Source organism: Colius striatus, chromosome 19 (assembly GCF_028858725.1).
Source record: "Colius striatus isolate bColStr4 chromosome 19, bColStr4.1.hap1, whole genome shotgun sequence".
NCBI lineage: Eukaryota > Metazoa > Chordata > Aves > Coliiformes > Coliidae > Colius > Colius striatus.
The window spans coordinates 3001962-3023594 of NC_084777.1; the positions used below are offsets into that span (position 1 = coordinate 3001962).

The following is a 21633-nucleotide window of genomic DNA, read 5'->3' on the forward strand; positions in this document are numbered from 1 at the left end:
GCTCGCCGCGGGGTCCCGAGGCCGCCTCAGCGCCGCCGCGCGCGCCCGCCCCTGGCAACCGGCGCCGCGCAGCGCCCCCCGGCGGCGGGAGGAGCGCACCGCCAGCCGCCGGCCCCAGCGGAGGCGAGAAACCAATCCCTGAACGACCCCGCTGGCATCAACGCGCGCTGCACCGACAGCGCTTCAACAACCCGCGCCAAGCAACGCCTTTCACGCCTCAAAGGCATCAAAAATGGCTTACACTCAGGCTAGAGCCTCCATGAGTATACGCACACGGGTTCCAGCCCTGAGCAGCCCCGGGCCTGAGGCGGCCCGGCCCAGTCCCTTGCTTTAAGCAGCCCTTCCTGCACCCAGCGTGCTAAATCAATAACCACCAGAAGTAGTAAAATGTGAAAGTGCTCCAGAGCGCAAAATATTTTATTTAAGAATTTACAGTGTCAAATCTTACACTTAGGAAAGACAGCTGCTCCCAGCTCAGAGGAAGCCTTCTGCACTTCAGCTGTTTGGCAGTCTCTACTGATAGGAAAAAATAATCAGCAGCCTGGCTGAACTAGAGGAAAGCCAAGTGTCTGACCAAGGTTTCAGTCATAGAAAAGTAAACTACACTGACTGCTGCTGCTGACCATGTCTGGAATCGAGTATGGACCATTATGCAAAGGTTTCCAATCCCCCAACAACAGCATTTTCGCTTCAGCTACATACAAACCTTTTAGCACGTATGTAAGGCTATGGAGATCTCAGGAAGGTGGCATAACCCAGGAAAAGAAACAAAACAAGAAACCCAATCAGGGACCAACACTGCTGATTTCACATTCACATTATTTCTACTCATGGGCAGAAATTCAAGTAAAATCAAGTAGTTTGGTGTCAGTTCTAAATAAAATATGGCCTAATGATTTAATAAATATTTAAAAGTTTATTTCTCTCTTTGCAGATAATTCAGATTCTTCAAAGAATATGAATGTTGCATATCATGGTTTTCAAGATTTCCTATAATAAACATAAGGATTTTGAAGTCCATCAGTAGAGGTCTAATCCATCTACTTTCATTATGTTTGAAATTCAGCTGTTAGCTATTTAAGACCTTGGCTATTTTAGTACTGGAAATTCAAGAACAGAGTATTACACTGATTCTGGCACTCAACAGGAAAAACATTAAACAACTTTCAAGCTGTTATCACCTTAATTGGACAGTGCCAGCAGTTTGAGAGAAAGCAAGTAACCGTATTGCACTTAAAAGAACACTCACTCGTCAAATGGTACAGCATTGGCTATTATACAGAGAGCTCCTTTCAGACTATACAATTTGCTTTACAAGTAGTCTAGACCACAAACTACATACATACTAGGTAAGATCCAAATGAAATTAGGATTAGATTACAGTCACAGTTTTCATTCAATACAGGTCGATTTATTTGGATGAGCTGTGGCCCCCTCCCCCCTTAAAAACCAAACTGGCATGAGGCATTTCTCAGATGAATATCTCTGATTCCACACACTGACAAACCAAGTCCTCTGTGATAAGCATTACAATTGTGTATGGTCCTCTTAAGGCCACAGAGCATTATGTTACAATGTGGATGTGTTTTTTCCCCCACTGGGACAGGAGCATCCTTCAGAAAGTAAGGAATCCCTGAAACTATGTCTTGGAAGGTCACACTAGTAGGTTTAAAATAAACTTAAGGAATAAATTGCTTATGCAATTCACAAATAGTTTGTAACAGACAGCAACTATCTCCTCCCTCCCTCCTTTCTATCCTTTACCACAGCAAAGCTATTTCTAGCCAGGTTTTTTAAAAGGAAAAGTTACATACAGTTCATGTTTGGTAATGATTTGCGTAGATGAGGTGCAAAGTAGAGAGACCCATAAAAACAAATCACCCATCATTAAATGTCTGTCAACTGCAGCCCGTAGTGATACCATGTGCCATAAGGTTGAAGAGTTCTTCGTACACGCAGAACGTGAGAACTCCAAACACAAAACCACTGCGTTCTACTTCAACGTTGGGTACTTCCTCTGTCCAATTCTTCCCAGTCTTGAACTTCCAGTGACTGCAGGAGACTGGAAAACAGGAATAAAAAAGTATTCTGTGAAATTATCATACTGGAGTCAAAATACAAAGTGTGGTGGACTTGGCAGTGCTGGGCGAACCACTGGAGTCCATCTCAAAGGCCTTTTCCAACACAGCTCTGATTCTATACAGTTTTGAATACAAACTTGTTAACTTCAACAGGTGCTGCACTGGTCAATGTGCACATTTAGCTCTCCACACACAACAGTCCAGTTCAAGCTAGTGAAACATTAAATTGGTGGCTTTGTTCAGTCATTCTGTTCATAGTAAAGACGAGGTTGTGACTCACTTGTGCAAACTGTGAAGGATTGTAGAAGGGTACTGCTCCTGCTGGAGGTCCTCCTGAAGGTGGTACAGCAGCAGGCTAGAAAGCAGATAATACTGAAGTTACACAGCTGCAGGGCTTCAGTGCCTCTCAGATGGGGTTTGCTTAGTCATACAGAGCAGATATTCAGAGTAACAATGCCAACAATATGGACAGCGCAGCATATTGTAACAACTGCAGACAGTGCTGCTACGGTTTGCATCCGAATCTTTACTAGAACTTGCTTAATGTAGGAACTGGCAAAACGATGTCACATGCACAAACTGGAAATAGCTCTGAAAAACCAAAGCATGCAAAACCGAAACAAGACACCGGTGCAACTTCACTCAATTAGTACCTTCTGCTTTTGTTAGTACACCTTAGGACTTGCCCCAAAAGAAACACTCTATTTCTTACACATTCTATGTAAGTTTTGCTTTACTAAGAAATATCAGAAGAGTTTGTGTCACCCCTTTACGGTGACCCCACAGTGCTGCAACTTACAGCAGAGATGAAGCATTCCTTTAATTCCTACAGGGGCTTTTGCAGATGAAACAGGTATTATTACTGATTTGAGGCTGCCAGTGGCAGAATGACAAGGGGTTTTTTTATTGTGTGAGTCTATAGAAGCTTTTCTTTTTGTTTTGGTGGGTTCTTTGTTTAAAATCATCTGACTTCTTCGGTATCCCAGGGAAGAGCTGATCAAAATCATTAAGCAATCTCTTAGGAATGGAAACAAAAAGCATGCCTGGATTACATGTATCCTCATAAATACAAAAAACCCCCTCTGAAGACCCTGTTTGAGTGTTAAAAGGAACACTACATCATCAGCTACGTTTAATGTTTTCGCCATGGAATGAGAAGGGAGGGGGGGAAAAAATGACTGAAAGTAGCATTAGTATTTGCAGAAATGTGAAATAAAGAGGGAGGGGAAAGGAAATAAGTCAACATAAATGAGAATGGCCAGCCACATGTACCTGATTAAAATGCTGGCTTACTTCACGTGATAATGAACTCATTGAACTAGAGCGCGAAAGCTACAAAACAGCAAGAACACACAAATACAAAAAACACAAATAAAAAAGTCGTCATGCATGTCACTGCCTCAAGCTTCCAGTTGTTTTATTTCAGTTTTAAAGGTCTCACTGCCAAAGGTTAAACCAACTTCAGGTTAAAAACAAAAAAACAAAAAGAAAGGTAAAGCCAGAAGTTAGTTTAAATCAAAAGGGACTCCCCAAAGCACAAAATTATGTAGATATAGAAAACATTTAGTAGGAACAATGGTAATGTTACTCTGCCTGGCACATAGCAATCTATTCTCCTCATGGTGTCTGGCACTTAATATTAGTGCAATTACATGCATGCATGGAGGCAAGAAGAGATCCTCAAACTGCTCTTGACATTTTACTCTGAAAAAGGCTTGTAAAAGTCTACTAATACAGAAAAAGGAGATCACACCATAGAATGTAGGACACACAGGCTGAACTTCTCCTGTGGGCTTAAAGGTCTTTCAGTACAGTTTTGGAGGCAGTCATACCATTTCATCTTGACTAGTCATCAGCAACTGAATCAGTCACTTGTTTTAGATGGCCCATGTCAAGTCCACTTAACCAAATTAATGGTTAAAACATCCTGCAAAAGGCATTAGCTAAGTACTTAGAATCAAGCCTTACCTCGCCTGACTGGGAGCCCTCAGGATTAGAAGCGGGAAGTCCAGACCCAGGAGGAAGGTTTGCAGGGTTTAAATACTAAAGAAAAACAATGCACTTTTGTTTATCTTTGCTTTTATGGTGTTATCTCACACTTCTGCCTTATTGATCCCACTGAAACAAACCAATATTATAATACAGCAACCAGTGTGGCAGTGCACGACTCTTCCTGTGCTCTTGGTCCCTTTCCTGACACATACTGCACCCAGAGAACCTGAGGCCCTGCCAAATCAGGAAATGCAACTTTTCGTGGGCTTCCCACTTCCATTTTGACTCACTTTTCCCTTCTCCAGTTCTTTAACTAAAATGTTATATACAAACAGAATCCCTGCTTTGTACATCCTAGTCACAATCATCAGGGTTTTCTAAGCAGAAGTTTGAATTATTTATACCAGACATTCTAACCCACCTCTGGTTCAACAGCTGCAGCAGGATCTGTGTTGGTTTGGTTTGCAGCTGGTGTGTGCTCTGCTGCACCAGTTCCTTCCAGTGGCTGGGGCTCCCCTGGAACTAAAAAGGAAAAGGGATTTAGCCAAAGACACTATACCAGGGTGTCTGACTTCACAGAATGAGAAGGGACAGCAGCAGAACTGAATTTTTACACCAGTCTTCTCCCATGAAAAAGGTTATTTAAAGGGAGCAGTGTCAATGCCTCCAGATGCCCCAGCCCTGTACAAGTCCATAAGCAGGAGATGCACATAGTTCATAGAAATAACTATGGTGTAACACAGCATGTAGTGAAAGCAGGGGAAAAAGGATGGTAAGCAAGTGCACAGGTAAGACCTCTCCCTTCTTTCACTGAACAGCAACCCTGGAACTAGGAATAGGTATCAAAATTGAGCACGAGGTACTGAGCAACAGAGGAATACTACAGAGTTCAATGTTGTTATTGGGATGGGCTGGCTACTCTGCCACTGGGGAGGCAAAAAAACCCAAAAAGGCAAAAAAGAAAAAGAGGATCTCTGTGTTTACAGCATGCAGAGCTGGGCTTTAGTAACCCATTTGTTCTACTGCAGCTCCTAGACTGATTCTACTTCTAAAACAAACCATAGTTAATGAGACTGACCATTCTTAAATGTTCATTAAAGGCTACATAATACAGACACTGTCAAAAGTGACTTAGATAATCACATAACAATAAATAATTATACAACCTCCTTCCAAATTTATCCACTCATGACACACCTGAGTTTGGAACAAATACGTTTGCAGGAATTGGCATTGGGGCCAAGGGGGCAAACAGGTCTGATGGTGCAGGAAGAGCACCACTGGACTTGGTTCCACCTGGATTCAGGACATCAACATAACGGGCTCTGCTTCCAGCTAAAACAGAAAATTCCAGAAACAGAGAGCCTTGTGTTAGTCACCCCCATGTCTATTTCAAGCAACCTGCTGGTTAAGCCATCTTCCAGAATCAGAATACAAACAGTAATGCCCAAGTCACAACAGAGCTGTGACAGCAATCACAGTGCAGAGGCCAGGCATGAGCAAATAGCCACAGCTCCATGACATCACCAAGTCACCAGTTGTTCCCACAAGACTCCAGAAAAGCCAAGACTTCTGCCTTCACATGTTATACAAGAGAAAATCTGAAGTCTTCCACTCTTCAAGCACCAATGCTGTCTGTTACCTGCTCTTCTGGAGAACATGTTGACAGGGGCACTAGGTGGGCCTCCAGGTCCAGGTGGATTATTTTGAGGAGCTTTAGGAAATGCTGTTGGAGGTGGTGGTGGAGGCTTACTCTGCAGTGAGAACAAAAACACAACACAACCACATCACTGACTGAGAGGTTTAACCCAACTATTGGTCCAATTTTTCCTTTCCCTTACCTATGCCAGAGCACATGAAGTTAGGTATACAAACATGTATGCATCTCATCCTGCAGTCCAATATTCCTCATCTGCCATCTGATAACTAATGTTGAGTCATTTCTACAATCCACCTACACTCACAACAGCAGCTCTTATAGTTTATTTGCATTTTGAGACAGATCCTTGAATGACCAGGACAGACATGATGTGTAGTTTTCTTTGCTGTCTACTACATTACATTTTCAAAACTACAGACTCTTCCTGTCTTATTTGCAGCAAACCAATTAACAAGCAACTGTCTAGGTGATGCCAGCCTCTGTGAAAAGATACACTGCACTAAGTTCAGAGCAAATTCCCTTGTAAATTCAGCCACAATTACTGGACCCACACCAGCAACTAAACATACAAATGGTTCCATAAGGATCTAACTGGGACAACATGTCACCTGTTTATTAGTTTCAAGATGCTGCACATTTTAACCCGATTTCAGTACAAGTCATCTCTTAACAGCCAGTGACAGGTTAAAGAAAACTGTGTCAGTGGAGATTTCAGTTCTCCACTTAGAGAAATAATGAGTACTGAGTTTTACCTCTTCTTCTGGTTCATCCAGATTAACCCAGCGTTGTTTCTGTTCATCCCAAACAATCTGCAAGAAAATGACAGAGGTTGGGAGTTCAAACAAAGCTGTTAGGCAAAAAAAACCCCAAAGGTACCATTTTGTCTTAAGAAGCCAGCCTTGCAATAAGGATACCCTTGAAAGTTTTACAGACAGTCACTTGTGAAAATAACATTCATCTGTCATCCAGAAAAACATTTTGAACAAATGAAAGTGAATGCAGGTTTGTGTGATTTAGGGGCCTTACTGATTTGTTCTTGTCATCTGGAAGGTGAGCTTCATTCTTTCCTTTCCCCATCAGCCACCGAAACCAGTTTGCACCCGTCTGAAAAGAAAGTCACCTACTCAGCCAATTCTCTCAACACAATCTTTACAGGCATATTAAAAGAAACATTTCATATGCAACAATTCATTTATTGTTAGGGACTTCAACTCTGGGCCCAGAATATAGTTTAGTCAGGACCTCTTAAATCAGTACCCCAGACCAGGAGTTAACACGTACACTAAAAAATCTCCTCCAGCTACAGCTACCTTTCTTAGAAAGTTTACCTTTCTAGGTGCTGCCTCCTTTTTTGCTTCTTTTTTAGTGTCTTTCCCTACAGGAACAGAGGGAGAAGGAGAGGGCTGTTTTGCTGCTGAGTTGGATCTCTCTCGTCCCACAGAATGTGCAGAGGACTCTGAAGTTGTTCGGGATCTTTGGCCATAGCCCTATATCGCAAACAAAGTTATCATTGCTGTAGTGATGGATTACACTTCATCTTGATAACAAATTCCTTCTTTGACAAGTTAGTAATAGGAAGAAATACAGAAGCATGTAAAAAGTAAACATAAATAACAAGATTCAGTGAAAGAAGCAGCCTGCTCATGGCATACCATATGTGCTGAAGACTGAGACGCAGATCTGGATCTTCGTCCTGGTGCCTGGTTAGACATAAAGCCAGGACATGCATAATAAGCAAGCAGCTAAACATCTGACACAACATTCACTTCTTATCAAGAGCTCACACACAACTACAGATATGCAAGCTGATTATTTGGATATTTCTATGACACATAGGAGGTGCAGAAAAAAACCTGAAGTCTGGCCTAGTAATTGCACTTGTAACTGGTCTATTAAAGAGAGTTCCATCAAGGCATGGCTCTGAGGGCTAACCAGACCACAAGAGAAAAGGTAGAGAGTGTTGGTTGCATTTTTTTTCTTCTCCAACATTAGATTGTTCTTCTAATGTTTGTACAGTAACTCAAGCATAAAAAAAATGAAAGTCACGGTTTCTTCTATAAGTGGGGTTAGTTTCCAGTTAAAAAGTCTCCTCATCCTTTACCAAATGCCAAGTGTATTCTTATTAAAAGTGTTTGTATTAATTTTTCTTAAATAATTCTCACTTTACTTGACTAAAACTCACTTCCAGGGAGATACCAAGCTTCAGTGATACTTAAACAGCGGAAATACCATCTATCTAAAAAAGAAGGTTGGGATTTTGATAAGCACCTTCTCTGCTTCTAGAAATGACCATGTGGTAGTCAATATTGTGCTTTTAAAACTCAGTCACAGAACGGTTCTTTAGGGTCTGCTTGCCTCACTTGTTACAAGTTTTTCTTTCTAGGAAAAAATCTCTCTGGGAGGTGGAAAAAGAAGGAAGGGCAGAAAAAGAGAAATTAAACTCTTCAGCCAGCTGTCTGATATGCCCCCTTCCACTTAAAAAAAGAGAAGAAAATTACATCTATTTTTTTCTACTAGTTCTTCATTATTTATTCTACCAAAGGGGATGGATATTGAGAAAGAAAATTAAGCTTCAAGTCTTGCTGAAGAGCAAGACAGAGCCCCAGTATACTCTTGTGTTTGCAAAGGTCTGCAATGGAGCTGACATTTGCTGAAAAGATATATGAAATAAAGATACCATGCTAGCCATTCTGCCATAGAAATCCTCCTCTCTCTGCTCAGGGAAAGAGTTTTGTGAAGGAGACTCTGGGGCAATTCTCTGCATTCCTTAAAAAACAAATGAGACGACATTAGTGTGGAGGGAAACACAACAACAAAAGCCCCCAAACCCCACAGCATTACATTAAGGCAAAAGTTTTCACTAGTTATGAATTTTGCTTTCACTAGAAAGAATGTGAATGGCAGTTGCTGTGATTTTTTTCCCCCCTCTTGCATGGGTATCACGTTTGTTTCAAACACAGCTCAGAGCAGGCTGAGGGATGCAACCATCAGTATGGGGCAGTTTGAGGCTCTTCACATCTCTCACACAGTTCTACCAAACTTGTGATGCCTGCCTTCACACATGTCAGGTTCTACTGTCACAGAATTAAAACAGGGTCCTAAAAGCTGATGTCCAGAGGTAGAAATCCCAGAGGCTCCAATCACAGACCTTGCAAACATAAATGCCAATCCCAGGGCACTCAGTGACTATCTGTTAAGGTCTAAATCGTAATTTGTTGAGTCTGACCTCTCTTTTAAACTAAGCCAAATAAGCAAGATGAATACTGTCACTTTCCACAGATGTTTCTGTACCATTACACAGCAGTTTTAAGCTTTTATCCAAACTTTGGTCTTCTCTAAATTTGGAGATGCTTTGTATTATTCCCCAAAATACTTTCATTTCCCTTATAAGGAAGAAAATCTGTTTAGTAAAGATCCCAAACCTGTTTCCAGATTTGTCTGCTCTTCTGACCGTGGCTCAGTCTCTTGTGGTGGGCCTCCAGGTGGTAGTGCTGACCCCAAATACAGTGGTGATGGTTCAGTTCCATATGGATTTGAAAATCCTGGAGGTGCAAAGCCAGGGCCTGGACCAATAGGCTGAGAAGCCACTGGATAGAAAGGGACACTCTGGACAGGTTCCTGGTCTCCAGGAGGAATCATGGCAGCAGACCCATCAAGGACAGTCTGAGGTACTGCAGCACAAAGACAGTTAAGAGTTAGAACTAAACAAATTCCAGGTGTGAATCTTTTACCCTATGAATAAAATGATACAATGCAGAAGTGAAATCTCACTGTTTCTGCCACTCTCTTAAGTGGTTTCTTTTATAAGAAACCTGAAATGTTTGTTTTCTCTCTATCATAAAGAAGGATATGAAACACTAACCTGAAGGCATCAGCTGCACACTTTGCATCTGCTGAGGCATGCTGGGTAACAAGGATGCTAACAATGCATTTTCAGCACCTGGAGCCATGTCACGGCCAACTCCTGCTCCATCACTAGCACGGTCTAGTTCAGAGCTTGGTGTACTACATGCATATGGTGGTGGGGTGGATCTGTCTGTGTTATAAGCTATTGAACCCTCCTGCACAAAAAAGCAAGATCTTATTAACTATATCAGATATCAGTTTATAACCAAGGCAACATACAGCAGAGGAAATCTTAAAGAGTGAAAACAACACACAGGATTTTTACTGTTCAGTCAAAAAATGAGCTGTCAGCCTTTTGCAGGCCAAGTTCAACCAAAAACATTTCAAGTTTCTTGTTTGTTTGTGGTTTGTATTTTAAAAGGAACCTTAGATAAGTAGCTCAAGGTTAAAATTTCTATCAGATCTCTTGAAGTAAATGGTAACTATTTCCACTCTGTTCCAATCTAGCTATGCTAATTCACACATGTAACTGGGGTTTTTCAGCAAGCAGTTCCTCTGCTTACAGCAGGAGTTACTGCAACCTAATGAGCCTTGCAATTCCTCTTTCATTACAGTACTAAGAAAACCCTGTCTCATATGATGCACATCACTCTTTCACTATTTGTATTGAATCTCAGGGACTAAAGTGTGGTAAATCCACTTGGTTTAAATCATAAGGCTCAGACTTTATGACATGGATACAGCATAAGGTCACTTCATATGTTTCTGTTATTAACAGTATAAACAAAACCATTTTTTAAAGCATTGGATTTACACTAATCCTTAAAAGAGAATATTTCATGCTGAAAATACATTCTGTACCTTGATCTGTCCATCCACATGTCGAAGCCTTACTAACCATGTTGGTTCAATAAAAGACTCCTGCTCTGGTTTTTCTTTGATCTGTGGGTCAAACAGGCGCAGCTGTGATGATATCTGGAGAAAGGAGTCATTGTAAGGTTTAAGTTGACCAACCAACAAAAGGCAACTTTAGCCACAGCTTGCCACCCACAATACGAAGCCACAGATACCTGGTTCTTCATTATATTACCTGGATTAGCTGGCCAATAAGTACAGGTGAATAGTAATGTGGATCTTTAAGGACAGTTCTGGAAATCACTTCACAATAATGAAAAGCCTGAGCAGCAAGTCCCATTTCAGCCAGTCGACAAGCATAGATGAATTTGAAAACCTATGGAATGCAAGCAGGTGAAACTGAGTGCTCAGAACATTCCCAGAGGTATCAAACCAAAGGCAGTATGTCATTTCAGTTGAAAAGACATCCCATTATCACATCTATACTAGGCAGGAAAAAGAGGGAAAAGCATCCAATTCTCCTCTTCCACTCATTGTATCCAATGGAAATTATCTCCTTGTCTGTAAGTAGTGCCAACATATTCTGCCAGATATTTTTTGAATATAGTTGTGATAACAAAGTCCAGAATGCACAGATAAATAATGTGAAAATGAGATGTGATAATAGGAAAATCTTGCACTACATTACCCATGAATATTTTATGCTACAATGAATAATGTATCTGCTGTGCTGAACACAGCACCTGAGATATTAAAACCTTGCATAAACCTGCCAAAATAATAATAATAAAAATTAAACAGCTTTTCACCTGGAAATTGGGCAAGCAGCCAGGCTGAGTTCCTAGTGACTGTGCATATTCATAGGCTTCTGTTCTTTGAATGGCTTCATTGGTGGCAAACTTACAAAATGGCAAGCTATTTGGGAAGAGAAGAGGAGAAACACTATTTAACATTGAGATTATATATGATGACAATAAAGACAGAAACAAAATCAGAAACACAGCTTTATTAGCCACACAATACTAAGAACTCCTACTCCTCAAACAAGGGTAAGTCATCAAATAGTTACCCGAGAACCAGCTGTGGCTAGTTCTAAGGGATGCAGTGTATCTCAGTCTCTCAAGCCATCACACTTTCATTTTTGCATGTAAAAAGTAAGCTTAAAAAACCCCCAAAAACATAAAGTCAAACCTGTGATTTGATCCAATTAGGACAAGCTTTGTTGTCTTCCTTGTGTAAACTCCAAAACCAACTTGGGCCATAAGGTAACAAAAATGAGCAGCATCCAGCAGTCCTTTAGAAGCTGTAGAGAAATAAGAGACAGAACTCAGAATATTTCCTCTCAGTGGCACAAGGTAACTCAGCATCCTGTATTGCTTCAGCTTATGCATTCAAATACCTTCACAACAGACATACCCACATAAAACTGTTCCACTTTACATTTCACACAGCAATTGCTTGTTTGCAAAAAAAGTAAGTTGAGTAATTAAAGTTTTCAGAAAGCTTTTCCTTCAGTCATCACCCTGTTCAGCCCCCAAGAGTTACCAAGAGTGTCTCCCATGGTAGCAATGGTCCTGGATTCCAAGTCCACGTTATTCGTCAAGTTGGATAACACCATTGCTAGATGAGGCCTCCAGTCTCCCCATTTCTCATCTCCACAGCACTAAAATTAGAAGTATTACTTAGTCAAATCAGTGACTGGAGCTCTGTATGGGTAAGTGTTTCAACCTAAAATTTATCTGACAACTCTAGGAAAAGCAGATGGAAAGATTACTGTTGTGAAGTACACTCCTCACTGCAGTACCTCTTTAATCTCAACTGCAGCTCACACTTGAATCTTACCGTGGATGCAGCTGGCATCCTTCCAGACATGAGCTGGTAAACAGTCTGCAGAGGGTCATTAATTGGGAGACTGTTGGCAAATCTACAGAGACAATACACAGAAAAACAAAACAGAAACAATGGATAAGCAGTTAAAACGTACTTGAACGCTCATCTCTGTTTAAGAGAAGGAACTGCTGTCTGAAATACTACACTGAATAAGCAACTGTCCAGTGGATAATGTTCAAAAGCAAAACATTACTAGTTAACTGGATCTGCCACTGACATAGGTCAGTCCTAGCTCGGAAACACCTCAAGATTCTCTCCATGCCAGCTGACTAGACTTAGTACATGAACTCACAACCTCAGGAAGCTGAGAAAGAGTTTTTCAGTCTACAGAAAACAAATCAGCTTCTTTCAGGCAAGAAGAATGAAGGCTATGACAAGTTCTTGGCTTTAGCAAAGATGACAGTGGGTTTTCACACTTTTTTCAAAGCCTGACTTACAGTACACCTGTCAAACAAGTTCACAGATGACACTATTCAAACATCCTTTAAATGGAACAAGGGGCATAGAATAACTTCTCAGGTTTAAGTTTACGGCGAAAGGCCTCAGGATAAAAAGTAACCAATAGGAATCAAATACACAGGTAAAATCAAAGCATAATTCTTGCACAAGCTACTAAGGATAACTCATGACTGACACTAAGATTTCTGAGCACCAAGCTTCTACTTCACCAGCAGAATAAGTCATCATATTGTACTAATTAACAAGCAAAGCAGTACCTGGTCATAACTCTTGCGTGTGTTCTGCTGTCCATTTTGCTAGCAAGTAGCAGAGCATGACCCCATAAACCATGCTTCATGGCAGACTCCAAAGCATCCTAATTAATATAGAAATTAGTTTCCTGGGATTAGTTTAACACACTACTCAGATAAACAATGAACTTTGTGAGCGAGTGAAGAAATGTTTGTTTAGATCACTGGCTAACACGAGTACCATTTTGTTTTAGCCTGTAAACTGTAGGGCATAACATTTCTTCATAGCAGTGCCATGAAATCCTCTATGCACTGCAAGTTGCAAAAATTATTGTAACTGATGTCTAGATCTTTAAGATTTGTGACAATACTTAAGCAAATAAGACCCATACAATATTTGGAACAACAGTATAAACATTCACCTTCTTGCGGCCATAAAGCAGCAGCTCTCTGAATCTCTCTGTCTCCTTGTCAAGACTGTCAACTGTGGTTCTAAGACTATCAGTGAGAAATGAGAGCTGGGCTTCACCAGATTCCTCTTCTACTTGTTCCAAAGCCTCGTTAGTGAAATCAATCAGATTTGCCTCATTAGGGGACTTCCCAGGAAGCCACACTGTTTTATGATCTCGGAGCAAAAGTTCAGCCAGGTCTGTTCCCACAACAGTCTGTGCATGCAGAGAGGAAAAAAAGACATTAAAAGCTGTGATTTCATCACTGCCTTAATTTTATTTGTTACTTCAACAACAATGTGTGAATATCAGCACCTCTGAGCACCTGAGGACAAGTGATGAGTTCATCTGTTCCATCAATCTGTGAACTACTCCAAGATAAGCCACCATACACACACTGCTGTCTTTTAAATAAACCCCATCTTGTGCTTGGAGTATTTCAATGTAGATAAAAACTCAAGCAGTGAGACATACCCCATTCTGCCTGCACAGCAGTACAATGAAGTCCCATAGAAGACTTGCAGATTCTTTATCAATTAAATTTTCATTCTTAAAGCACTGTGTAGCTTTATTTTGTGCAAAATTAATAACATCCACTTTATGGGTGTCATCCCTGAAAGGAACAAAAGAGAAAAAAGCTTTTAATGAGAAATGTGAATACTAAGGGCATTGTGATTAGTACGAGGAAGAAATTTAAAGCTCATATATTATTGAAGCAGGTGAAAAGCCATAAATATTTTAAGTCAGTTCAAATCCTCTAACCTGCAGACAATTAGAAGTTTGATAAAGAAAGGAATTCTGAATGCATGAAAGATGTTTTGAAATCTGTAAGAACATACTTAGCAAGAGGACCAGGAAATGCTCTCATCTCTTCTTGCTCTGGAGAATGTTGTAACATGGTCTAAAACACAAATATAAAGCAACAAAACTCTTAGAACTATGAATTTTGCTATTAAAAAGAAAATCCCCAGACCTTAACATAACCCATAGTATGTGGTCAATCCTATTACTCTTCAGTTAAGCACATATGGTATCAATATACATGCACCTCCAAGGTGCACAAGGATAATAAGTGATGAGGTCTGCTTTACATGGGAGTAATCCTGTAACAAAATAACACATCTTCCTCATCTCCCTAACCACAGAATCACAGAATCATTTAGGTTGTAAAATACCTTTAAGATGGAGTCCAACTGCAAACCCAACACTGCCAAACCCTATAATTTTCCTGATGCTGACACAGCCTTGTGTACAATTCCACCCCCTCCTTGTAATGTTTTCCCAATGAGCTCTACCCTCAGCAGGCCAGCCTGTCCTTCCATGCATTTTACGTGACTGAATACTGCTTTTCTTTGTAGCAGCACAAGAATGAAACTATACCCATGACATGTAATCCCCAGTCTATCCAAATGGCAAACAGTCCTTAGCCCTGCAGACAGTGTACAAAGACAATGTTGTCTCTATGAAGACCAATACATTAGAAACAGACTAACACAACTCCAGCCCTTTTAGGATGTAAGGATTGTACCTGAACAAAGTCGTAAGGAGCTGGATGATGTGACCATGACTACATCAGCTCTCAGAGGAAAACTATTTTTAAAGGTACTGTTGTACTTAAGATTACAGTTCAAATACATAAATACAGAGATAAACACACTGACATACAAAAAAGCCAAGGATCCAAGTTCCCTACTCCCCTTCAAAAGAAAGGGCCTGCATTCCACCCCCTCCTTTTTCCCTTTCAACCATACCTCCATACTGTGTATTTCAACCAGAGCTGGCTGTCCTTCTGAAGGCAGGTTTGGCAACACTTTTATTAAGAAGCCCCCAGGACCAAACCTGGCACAGATATGAGGCACTGAAAATTTCTCAGGTGTTGAGGGCCTTAAAGGTACTGAAATGGGAAGAAAAAACAAACTTAAGAACACATAACTTGTCTCACAAATCAGTAAACTCACTGATGTGCTTATTCAACGCACTACTTCTGCAGGAAGAGCTGAAAAACCCTGTCATTCAATTTGACTAAACTTTATAAGCAACAATGAATCAGTTTCATTACAGGCCCAAAGGTCTCCTGAAGATTTGCAACAAAAAAAAATACTGGACTACAGAACTCTAAAATCCACTTTTTGATTGTTTGTAGCAGATTTCTCTGATCTCTGCACAAATACATTATGCATCTTCAAAGAGCTAATGATTTACTTCACCATACCCTGGAAAAGCTTTTAGAGAAACAGTGTTTTGTTCCACACCAAAAGGGCAAGAAAAACTTCCAGAAAAACCTGAAGCACAAGCAGTGTAGTTAAAAATGTATCTGAAGAGACATTTACCAATGGAAACACACAGCAAGCACTGTCTCTAGCTACTACTGTTCTGTGATATACCCAGGTTTCAGCAAACAAGTTATCCTTACACTGAAGGGGAGACAAAACTTTGCTTGTGTGTACATACACTGATTTTTTTCCCTGTTAAGAGGCTCAATGAATCCATGAAAGGCACCTCACACACTACAGATACTAACAGGAGTGCCAACTACTAGTGGTAGACAACATCACAAGCATAGTGCCTTCCCTCCTCCTTCCCCATCAGTGCCAATACCTTGCTCTACAGCTGACCATCCAGTTTCAGCGGGGTAGCCATAGTCTGCAAAGGGCTGTTGTCCATCGAAGGGGGCAGCATATCCTCCGTAGGGGTACTCTGTGTGCAGGGACACCGCCTGCGCGGCAGATTCATACGCGTTAGCTGTTAGATCGTGATTGCTCCTATACAGCTGGCTCTGAACAGATCAGATTAGTAACTGTTAGCAGAGAGCTGAAGTTACACAAAGCAAGCCACAGTGCAAGCATGACTCCAGGCAGTAAGCATTTCCCCCCCTCAGTTTGATTCTTTATACTGTTTGTAAATCAGGCTTCAACATCACTGTGAGAAAGCAAGCCTGCAAGAGACCCACAGCAACAGCCCACAGCAGATAACTCATATATCTCAGTGTTCTCCCTCAGTGTTCCTACTACCATTTGATCTGTTCACGTGTTGAGTTGTCTCATGACTGAATGACCGTGTGCTTCTGTGAAGAATAACATTATAGGATGAGTTACAAGTAGGCAACTATGGATCAGAATCAATGCTCACCTCTGCTGGACAATTGCAACAGAAAACCTCAACTGATGAAACCTGATGGATGTCTAAATGACTTCAGGTGCCTGAAGGTTAATGCTGAAATGATCTCTAATATTACTTCCAATATTGAATGGAGTTTGGACTGGAAAACCATCTAAACTTCTAAGAAAGATGATGAACCAACATATGAGACTACAGCTAAAATTACACAATCCACTAAGCAAAGACTGTACCTCAAAAATTACCCAAACATCCTCTGTGGTTTTCAGATATTTGTACTTACAAGTAGATGAGTAATGAGTTAGATATGGATTTTGCTTTTAAAGGTCAACACAGCATCATACAAACACGGAGTTAGTCTTTTAACAGATTCCAAGTTCAGCATTCATGCTTGTGATGAGAAAAGCAACGTAACACTGAAAGCCAGCCACATTATCAACTACAGCCAGGCACAGTAAGGGCAAAGTTCTCACAAACAGCAAATGGATTCAGCAGAGGAAATTTTCCATTTCTGTGTGTGTAGCAACTGGCATAGCTGAATGCTGATTTTGGTTACAGTTCTCTTGACAACTGTGATAAATATTAAGTTCAAAACTATATTACAAACCAGCCTTATAGAATAAACGTTTTCCAAATACATCCTCTCCCCAAGCTAAACCCAGGAATGTTTCCCCTATCACTAACACAGAGAAAGCTCCACCTCAGCCCAAAGAATACTGGATGTGACCAACTGAAACTCACTTGTTGAGAACGAGAGCTGAAACTACTCTGACGGCTGTGGATGCTGCGGGAGCTCCGCAGACTGTGACCAGAATGCTCACTGTGGACACTGCGCCTATCGAATTCATCACCATAAGGATCTCTGTGGGGTTCAGATTCATCATCAAAACTCCCAGTGAAACGAGGGTCATATCTCCAGTTCTCTTCATATCGGTCATGCCTGAAGAATAAAGCAAACATATAAGGTAAAAATGAACATAGGCACTCACATCCCTGAGAGAAGTGACTTCACTGCACAGCCGGCAGGAAGAAACCTGAACCTAACTTCAGAAAGGCTTCTAGATTATTTCCTGGACTGAAGACTTTATTGCAGTGAACAAACTGACATTTCTTCAAGAAGTTCTCCAGAATATTCCAGATAAAGGCCAACACCACACTCAGTCTGTTCTAGGAAAACCCACAGAGTATTCAGCCAATCTGAAATCAACTCCTGCTGCCTTAAATCCTCTTCTTAAGGGTGATATGAGAGCTCAAACGTTTTTCAATGACCTTTGTTAAAACTACAGAAAGGACCAGCAACAAAGGCCTGGAAATAGGTGCAATACTGCCTTTTAATAGTCTGCTACAGGATGCATCTGAGCTCCTAGAAAATATTGAGAGGATTTTACTTACAAAGCCCCATGACACCCTGAAATTCTGATGTCTGAGATAACTATCACAGCAGCTCATAAACTTTGAAGGCTTTGAGGCAGATTTTCATCAAATAAAGTGGTATTTCTGTTAGTGCACAAGCAAAGTCTCAGCCTTTGCCTTAATGCTTACTGACATAACTTGATTTTCCGGCGACATTTGACTATGGGGGACTCAGCCCTGGAGAAACCAATATCAGATTCTCTGCCTGCACTCAGAGATACAGACGAGTTCTCAGGTTGCCATCAGCACTGAGGCCCCACGCTGCCCTAGGAAAGAGCACTTAGAGAACATGGATCAAACAGACAAACCTGCTGCCATATGGATATGCTTCTCTCTTCTGGTAAGGGTTGTGTTCAGCATCATACCAGTATCTCTGATCGTAACCTCGAGGATCTCTGTACCTGGGGTCATACGCTGATGAGTAACGTTCCCAGCGACCTGGATCTTGGGAAAGTGTGAAGAAATGGTTCAGGTAATTTTCACAGGAAGTAAAACTTCAGTCTTGCTCATTTTGGAAAGGATATCAATTTTATTAATATGGAAAAATACAGTCATTCTCTTGTCTTTAACATTCTTCTGCCCCATAAATTTTGGTTTAAACCTGTAATTTTCTACAGAAAGATTCAGAGTTCATTTTACACCTTACCTCCATAATCATACGAGTTTGGGTAGTAGCCTGGGTAGTAATCACTCCATCCACTTTTTGTATAATAATCTTCAGTATACGCTTGCCTGAAAGAAAGCACAGAGCTATAAGAAGTAATTATTCCTTCTTCAAGGTCTCCTAAAGTCAGCAGGAGATACAAAGAGCTCTGTGCCATAACTGATTAGGTAGAGCTTCATACTTCAAATCATGCACTTACAGGAAATCAAAGAATCACAGAATTAAGACTTTACAAAGTAGTGTATCACTACATGGTTTGATGGCACAAAAGCTGACAGCCTTTACTGGACAGTAAGCTAGCTATTTTTGTAAATTACTTTGGTGACAAGTTTAATTAATCACAGACAATTAATCACAAAAACTACCACTATAATTAGCACCCTTTGAACATCAACAGGGAAGTCAGTAACCGAACAAGTAATGCTCCTTCAACTTTAAATGGGTTTTGTTTTGCATCTTATGGTGATGAGAAGACAACTAAGGTCTGGAGAAGAGGTCAGGTCACAAACTAGCAGTCTCATAGCTAATTCTCAACACCCTCCGGGGCTGCCAATGTAGCACCTATCAGCAGCATCAAACACAGTCAGAAAAGAAACAAAATCAATACACACTACACCTTTGGACACTTGGCCAAAGAATTTGATGTTGTATCTACTTGTTTGACTTGGAGCTGATGCCGACGTGGAGCTGCCAAGCACACAGCAGGGCTAGTGCTACCACAATCCTGATGCTTTATTCTCATTCTGCTCTCAGTCTGTTTCTCCATCTCAGCTTTTCAGCAGATGCAGACATGTTTTGAGTGTCAGAAGATGCTTACATTGAATACTTGAGTGAATAAGTGAAATAGCCCTGAGATGCAGCTGTAACACAGCACACCACAACTAATTCCAGGTGTCTCCTAGATTACCCTTCTCTCTAGGCTGGAATGGACAACACTGTGTAGGAAAGGGCTGGTTTTCATTTGAGCAAACAGAATGGAAGAAAATACTCATGTACAGGGCCCATGTTTGAATACTGATCACCCAAATTAATAGAATAAGCACAAGAAGCTGACTAAAACCACCATATCAAAGTATGAGTCACCACATACACAAAAGATAATGACAGTATTTTTGATGGAAGGAGAAAGATGTGGCAGTACTTGAAAATCATCAGCCTTTATGATATACCTTTTTTAGGACACAATCCCACAATTTCTGAAAAGAAAAAAAGCTAGAAGATGAATTAGATGAAAAAATTGAGTGTGTTTACATCTATGTGTACATACACATACATGTATGCATTTATGTTTGTATCTACACTCGTGTGCACAGTCCCAAACACACAGCTGTATACATACATGCACAGGAGATAAAGATGTTTCATGCCAATGTGGCACAATGGGAACATTCACCCTCTTCTACAACTGATCAGCCAACAGATAGTGCAAACTCAAGGTGGCCTAGCAAGTCAAGCAATGCTCCTCCCTGGGCTGTGTGGGAAGTTTGCTAACACAGAATCTGCACTCAGCAGAGGAAGAGATTTGATCTTATCAGATCAGGTTCATCCACCCAACCAATCTTCTCAGTCTCCTTCAGAAAGATGTTATTCTCCTCCCTAAACAGAGTTTACAAAGCAGCAGCATCAAGACTGGAACACTGAGGGCAAGTTTCAGACACACCATCACACTGACTTTGCCACTCTTGGGCTCTGCTGCCCTGCAGTGTCATGTCATGGTCCACATCCAACCATACTGTCGTGTCACATATCAACACTGACAGAGCTACTTGTAACAGCTTTGATCTGCCCAATGTCACCTATAGGAATTCCAACCACTTATAAAAACAGTGCATAAGAAGAGTACTCGTCAGGAAGTGCTACTAGAGGTTATTATCTCATTACAAGATCTCACAGTGCACTTAGATTCACTTAGCAAGATGATAAAAGTTATTACATGCAACTACAGCCACTGTTTTGTACTCTTCAAGGCCAATATGTACCTCCTATAATCTTCTGGAGGTGGTAAAGCAAATGTTATAAACCCACAGCATCCGTGGAAAAGAGATAACCTCAGCACTGAGTCCAGAGAACTCACTGAAAGGAGTAATAAGGCTTCAGTGACAGAAAAGGCTGTGGAATTGCATTCTTTTGAGAGGTGGCATTTGAGCTGGTCCGTTCCTATGGCAGCACACAATGAGGTTTTGATTTTCCTCACCGCAGCTTATGCTACAAAACCTCCAGAGGCATCACTACACCCAGTGCTCAGTACACCAGACCTGCACTCAGTTTAGGAATTGCATACCTGGAAGGTGGCCTGTCAGAGCAGTGACTAGCTCTGGAACTGGGCCGTTCAGGCTCGGAATACCGATAGCTCCCAGGCTCCATGTAAGTGTTGCTGGTGCTCTCATAGTGTCTGTACCGTGGGTCGTACTGCCCGTAGTTATCATCCTAGGAAAGAGATTGACAGGTAAGGAAAGAGGCTTCCCACCTTCAAGAATAAACCTCTAAAATAAACTTTACTCTAAAAACAAACAAATCACTATACACACAACTAATACCTGAAGAGATGCAGATCAACAGACTACAGTATAGTTTTTGATACTTCTTTAAGTTATAGTCAAGCCTATTAACATCCTAAACTTAAGAAAAAACCGTGATGCCTGAACTAAAGGCAGGTCAGGCACTATGCTGATCCCTCTGCTACACTGCCAACAACTGAGGCAGCAGGTGGGAACCAAATTTCAACACTCAGAAAGCTAAGGCAGTTGGAACTGCCAGCTTTTCCCACAGAACCAAATAAAATGCCATCAGCTGACACGTGTGCCAACTGGAACTGGTATTAGCAACCACTTTAAGTTTTTACAATCTTTGTAACATAACTTTTATTAGTGCTATCTGTATTATCCCTACAATTAAGTACTTGACACAAATGCCACACTGAATGTTGGTTGTGATGTAACTGTTCAAACTTGTAACTCACAGATGAAAATAACTAATA

General features: G+C 41.0%; 1 protein-coding gene across 8 annotated transcripts in view; it reads right to left on the minus strand.

The window, feature by feature from the left end:
• Window positions 1-388: 388 nt before the first annotated feature.
• SEC16A (SEC16 homolog A, endoplasmic reticulum export factor) overlaps window positions 389-21633 on the minus strand; it is a 28350-nt gene continuing 7105 nt past the window's right edge. For 4 of the 8 annotated variants that reach the window (XM_062011238.1, XM_062011237.1, XM_062011236.1 and 1 more), the window contains 30 exons: window positions 20938-21083; window positions 18639-18724; window positions 18301-18436; window positions 17321-17519; window positions 16061-16238; window positions 15214-15356; window positions 14302-14363; window positions 13937-14075; window positions 13436-13678; window positions 13041-13138; window positions 12277-12358; window positions 11980-12097; window positions 11626-11737; window positions 11244-11349; window positions 10670-10810; window positions 10441-10554; window positions 9596-9794; window positions 9156-9404; window positions 8411-8499; window positions 7386-7433; window positions 7062-7220; window positions 6760-6837; window positions 6486-6542; window positions 5716-5827; window positions 5271-5408; window positions 4495-4595; window positions 4050-4124; window positions 3354-3413; window positions 2362-2436; window positions 389-2062 (listed from right to left, as the gene is read on the minus strand). In XM_062011238.1, the coding sequence (XP_061867222.1) occupies window positions 1994-2062; window positions 2362-2436; window positions 3354-3413; window positions 4050-4124; window positions 4495-4595; window positions 5271-5408; window positions 5716-5827; window positions 6486-6542; window positions 6760-6837; window positions 7062-7220; window positions 7386-7433; window positions 8411-8499; window positions 9156-9404; window positions 9596-9794; window positions 10441-10554; window positions 10670-10810; window positions 11244-11349; window positions 11626-11737; window positions 11980-12097; window positions 12277-12358; window positions 13041-13138; window positions 13436-13678; window positions 13937-14075; window positions 14302-14363; window positions 15214-15356; window positions 16061-16238; window positions 17321-17519; window positions 18301-18436; window positions 18639-18724; window positions 20938-21083 (3612 nt within the window). In that variant the 3' untranslated portion in view covers window positions 389-1993. Of the gene's footprint in view, window positions 2063-2361; window positions 2437-3353; window positions 3414-4049; window positions 4125-4494; window positions 4596-5270; window positions 5409-5715; window positions 5828-6485; window positions 6543-6759; window positions 6838-7061; window positions 7221-7385; window positions 7434-8410; window positions 8500-9155; window positions 9405-9595; window positions 9795-10440; window positions 10555-10669; window positions 10811-11243; window positions 11350-11625; window positions 11738-11979; window positions 12098-12276; window positions 12359-13040; window positions 13139-13435; window positions 13679-13936; window positions 14076-14301; window positions 14364-15213; window positions 15357-16060; window positions 16239-17320; window positions 17520-18300; window positions 18437-18638; window positions 18725-20937; window positions 21084-21633 lie in introns of those variants that run through there. The other 4 variants (XM_062011235.1, XM_062011233.1, XM_062011234.1 and 1 more) reach the window with 4 other exon arrangements.